At 34.8% G+C, this 4,818-nt stretch overlaps 2 protein-coding genes across 2 annotated transcripts in view; one reads left to right on the top strand and one right to left on the bottom strand.

The window, feature by feature from the left end:
• Positions 202–2,693, top strand: LOC107618771 (vesicle-associated membrane protein 727). The gene is made up of 6 exons (XM_016320913.2): positions 202–365; positions 737–978; positions 1,080–1,278; positions 1,365–1,485; positions 2,145–2,207; positions 2,303–2,693. Exons 2-6 carry the CDS (start codon positions 789–791, stop codon positions 2,444–2,446), a joined length of 717 nt encoding a protein of 238 aa, XP_016176399.1. The 5' UTR covers positions 202–365; positions 737–788; the 3' UTR covers positions 2,447–2,693.
• The window catches only part of LOC107618177 (coatomer subunit delta), a 4,347-nt gene continuing 2,929 nt past the window's right edge, over positions 3,401–4,818 (bottom strand). Inside the window, exons 8-12 of the mRNA XM_016320166.2 lie at positions 4,547–4,742; positions 4,313–4,466; positions 4,057–4,119; positions 3,849–3,945; positions 3,401–3,663 (exon numbers count right to left, since the gene is read on the bottom strand). Of these exons, the coding sequence (XP_016175652.1) occupies positions 3,574–3,663; positions 3,849–3,945; positions 4,057–4,119; positions 4,313–4,466; positions 4,547–4,742 (600 nt within the window). The 3' untranslated portion in view covers positions 3,401–3,573. The remainder of the gene's footprint in view (positions 3,664–3,848; positions 3,946–4,056; positions 4,120–4,312; positions 4,467–4,546; positions 4,743–4,818) is intronic.

Raw genomic sequence — 4,818 nt, 5'->3', positions numbered from 1 at the left:
AAATAATATGTTAACTTTTTACTTAACAAAATGTAAAAAGATCAGTATCTAATTTTAAAATCTATTCATCAAAGGTACAAAGAGTTAAAGATAATTAAATTGAGTACATGTAAACGTAAAGATAATGTCATAATAAAGAGTAATTAAATACGAAAAATAATAAAGAGTAATTAAGGAAATTATAGGAATAATTAGTGTTGCAGTAACACACTAAACCTTGTTTACCAGAATTGCTTGGCGAAGCTGATAAAGTAACCGCTGTCATCTTTTTCTCCGTCAACACCATCATTCATCACTTTCCATTTCATCTTCACTGTGCTTCCGCACCAAGCAATTTAACATCGATTTTCTCCGTTGAATTCAGGTTCCTCTCTCCCCCTTCTCCTTCTCTTTCTCTCTTTTTATTTTCTATGCGAGGGTCGATTTTTATCAGGATTCGTAGATCCCCCAGATTAGATCACAGGGTTTGGTTGGGTTTCTAGTTTTTAGACTCACTTTTGTTAAAGTTCTCTCTTTTTCTCCATTGGGTTTTTCTTGCTTAAGCTGTATTCCCCATAATATCAAAGGATCGAAGGCGAATTGGGATTGTAGTTTTATTACTCTCTGTTCATCATTTGACTGTAGATTTTGCTAGATCGAAACCGTGCATGCACCATAATTGTGAATTGGATATTTTCCTTCAGTGATTGCAAATTCTGAACCCCACCCCCTTCCCCCCCATACAAAAATTCTTTTTCTGAACATATTGTGGTATTGATTGTAACTTGTGGTGGTGGTGCTTTGTGGAAATGAGTCAGAGAGGTTTAATATATAGCTTTGTTGCCAAAGGAACTGTTGTCTTAGCAGAACACACGCAATATACTGGAAATTTCAGCACCATTGCTGTTCAGTGCTTGCAGAAGCTGCCTTCAAATAGCAGCAAATACACATATTCATGTGATGGTCACACGTTTAACTTCCTCATAGATAGTGGATTTGGTATGGATTATTCTATGTTGTTTTGTGTATTATTGGCTCGGCTCTGCTGTTTTAGTTTTTTTTTTTTCCATTCAGCTGAAATGTTTCCCTCTGCTTTGCAGTTTTCCTTATTGTCGCAGATGAATCGGTTGGAAGGAGTGTTCCTTTTGTATTTCTTGAACGGGTGAAGGATGATTTTGTGAAGCGATATGGTGCGAGCATTAAGAATGACGGTGCCCATCCACTTGCTGATGACGATGAAGATGATGACTTATTCGAAGACAGATTTAGCATCGCCTATAATCTAGATCGTGAATTTGGGTTTGTATATGTTTGATCCTTTTTAAGTGTTTTTTTAACTGCTTTATGCTGCCATCTCCTTAGTATTTTCTTACCGTGTTGCTCAGACCAGCGCTTAAGGAGCATATGCAGTATTGCTTGACCCACCCGGAAGAAATAAGTAAACTATCGAAATTGAAGGCTCAGATAACCGAGGTCAAGGGAATAATGATGGACAACATTGAGAAGGTATATGACTCTAAGCTTAATGACACATACATGGACAATTCTTTTGTTGACATCAATCATACATTAACCGAGTCCTGCATCTTTGTAGAATGCTGATTTGTCTTGAATTGTACTGTTCTATCTCCATAATGTAGCCCCCTTACAATGTAAAATTAATTAATTACTAGCTTGTTCAATTAAAATTTTGAATGTTGCACCATCTTCTTTTTTATTGTTTTGAGTGTGTTGGCATGATTCTCAAGTTGCAAACCAGCAGATTTTGATAAGGTCAATCAGTATTGCATTTTACCACCTTTGCTAGTTTCTAATATCACAGTGAACAAGAATTTTAGACAATTAGGATGTAATAAACAATCTTGTTAAGGGAAGTAGAACAAAAATGAACAATTCCTTTTCGTATATGTATTTAGAAAAGGCATGCAACTTCAAACTGGCAACCATGGGTTCATGAAACAGCTTGGTGTTAAATTTCATAGCATGATACCATGTTCTTCAAAGTTTGTAATTCCATAATTTTGCATCTGGTTACTCGTAAAATGTATATGCATATCAATTCATTGGCTATGACAATTAGACCGGCACAGAGAGGATGCCAACCACTTAGTTTAGATCAATATTAAGAACTTTTAACCAACATTCGCACTCTCACTGGTCTGAAGGTTTTGGATCGTGGAGAGAAGATTGAACTTCTGGTTGACAAAACAGAAAACTTGCAATTCCAGGTATGTATGTATTTATTATTATTGTTTGAATCAAGATAATCTCTATGAAACAACTTATTAATGTGATTGTTTTTGTTTACCATTGAAAAATATAGGCCGACAGCTTTCAGAGGCAGGGGAGGCAGCTAAGAAGGAAGATGTGGCTGCAGAATCTCCAGATGAAGCTGATGGTGGGAGGAGGAATCCTTATCTTAATCATAGTATTGTGGGTTATTGCTTGTGGTGGTTTCAAGTGTTGATGGGATTTTGGAGCTATACGAAAATTGAAGTCTGAATCAGGGGGATGCACAAAACATATTCTACTTGTACATGGAATTTGGTGCTGAAAATTTGTGGTTACTATTGCTGAACCAAGCACATACATTAGACAACATAATTTAGCTGCTTGTTCATAACGTTTGTTGCTGCATTTATAATTGTATGTAATAGACCTTTAATAGTTTCTCCTTGCCTTTCTTTTGTTCAAGTAAATTATATTTGTTCCTAGTTAAAGCATTAACTAAAGCAACATGACTGGAAATGCGCTTACTAGGGTCTAGGTAGGATGAAGAAGACTACATCATATTCATATCCCAATCAATAATTCGATAAACGTGAGGTTGCATATTGATAGATTAATTGTATTCCAGTTTGGTAAGGTTTTGATTTTTTTAAAAAAAAAATAGTTTATTAAAATTAACTTTTTTAAGTATAGTTTTCTTCAAAAGTTATAATAAAATATTTATTATATTAAACTTTTTAACTCTGAAAAGTATTTTCATGTTTAAAAACATTTCTAGTTTTCAAAATTAAAAACATAATCACATTGTGGACCTTTCCAACAAACTTTACAAAATCAAAATTTAGTGTACCTGAATTATGCTCATACAAGTTTAATTTTAATATACTAATAATTAACAATATAGAGTTTTGGTCTATTGTTTAATTAAATTCATATACTTTGACTGAATATGAAAAATAATTACTGTTGTTTTGTTGATATGACAACTATATAAATTTCTTTTACATTAAAAAAGTATGAAAGTTAAGGACTTCCAATTTTCTCTCCTTTACTGCCTTTACCTTTAATAAAAATAAAATAATAATCTAACGGCATAGGCTTAGGTCGTTGGGACTGTACCACTCATGATTTACTTGTCTTTCACTTATTATAGCAGAAGAGGGAGGTAAATGGGTTAGGACATGCTACTCCATAGAGTAAACAGACACTAAAGTTTGGGATTAATTGAGATAATTCATACATATTGGCTGGTCTTAAGAAATAAAACTGAAGTATGAAGTCATGAATAGTAACGAATAAAGTAACTTAAAACGGCCTTTCATACAACAATCACAATCATAAAAGCAAAACTGTTATCGAAGCTAATCACACAACTTGGTAGTTTTCTGTGATCAACTGCGTTCTCTGAGCATATTTGGGTTGATTGCCCCCCTTAAGTGGTATGATGTTAGCAACCTGCACAGAGAAATAGATGAGAAAAGGAATGTATCAAAAAAAGTATAAATACCTATTAAATAAATTCTCACTCTGGTGAGTAATGGAGATGATTTCATCGAGATAAATTTGACACATCATTCAAATAACACCATAAATCCATGGCCACAATTAATGTTGAATGGAAATACATGATTCAAACCAACCTTCAGGTCACTAAATGTGTCGGTTGCCATAAAACGGACTGAAATGGGAAAGAATGCTGATGAGTCTGCTTGGGGAACAACAAACTCCATTGACCCACTGCCAAATATATGTTGAAAAATCAGACAAGCAATTCAAATATAGAACGAGTACACATCATTACACCATTAGTTAACTCTGAAAAACCATGCCTCTCAGAATTTAACATACCTGCGGTTTGAATTATCAATCAGAAGGATAGACCACTCCAAAATAGAATTCCTAGAGTCATACCTGAAAAGCCAGTTTTAATAGGACATTGTAAAGAGCAAGAATGTTAAAATAGAAAAAATATGAGAGCAAAACCATTATATGTACCATAGAAGATTGCTACAAAATTGATTTAATGCAAACTTCAATGCAACACAAGGCTCATGTTTGTCCCTGGTACTTAATTAGTTGAAAACAAGGGGAAAAAATTCCATACCTCCATTCACCATCAATCTGGTTAACAGTTGGTGCTTCTCTAAGTGCAGGTAGAGGAACCGAGACCACTACGTTCCGCAGCTCAAACATTGATGAAGCTTCGTATTCAATGCTGACGTAAGTTTCATTTCCAGAAGATGAGGGCCAGCAGTTTACTGCAACACATAGTTATTGACGACATGAGCTATTAATACATAGAACAAAGTCAAATCAAATCAGCTATAAATAAACTCACTTGTCAGAGGCACCATTGATTCATCAGTGCTTTGCATTCTCCACTTTAGGAGGCCAACACCAGCTTCACTGCCTTGACCAGTGGGGAAAGGCCTATTGGGATCTTTTAACCCTAGGATATTTTCATTGGCAAATAAATCTTTGTTCATGTTAGGATGTGTCTTGAAGGAGATGGCTTGATTTTCACCAGTTTGGACCTGCAAAAACAAGGCACAACATGCAGGCCCAATTAACTGTTTTCCCCAATCAATATATGCATTTAAAACCAGCCTT

Source organism: Arachis ipaensis, chromosome B09 (genome assembly GCF_000816755.2).
Source record: "Arachis ipaensis cultivar K30076 chromosome B09, Araip1.1, whole genome shotgun sequence".
In the NCBI taxonomy this organism is placed as follows: Eukaryota; Viridiplantae; Streptophyta; class Magnoliopsida; order Fabales; family Fabaceae; genus Arachis; species Arachis ipaensis.
The sequence above is the reverse complement of the archived record's forward strand: the minus strand, read 5'-3'. Positions and strand labels throughout refer to the sequence as shown.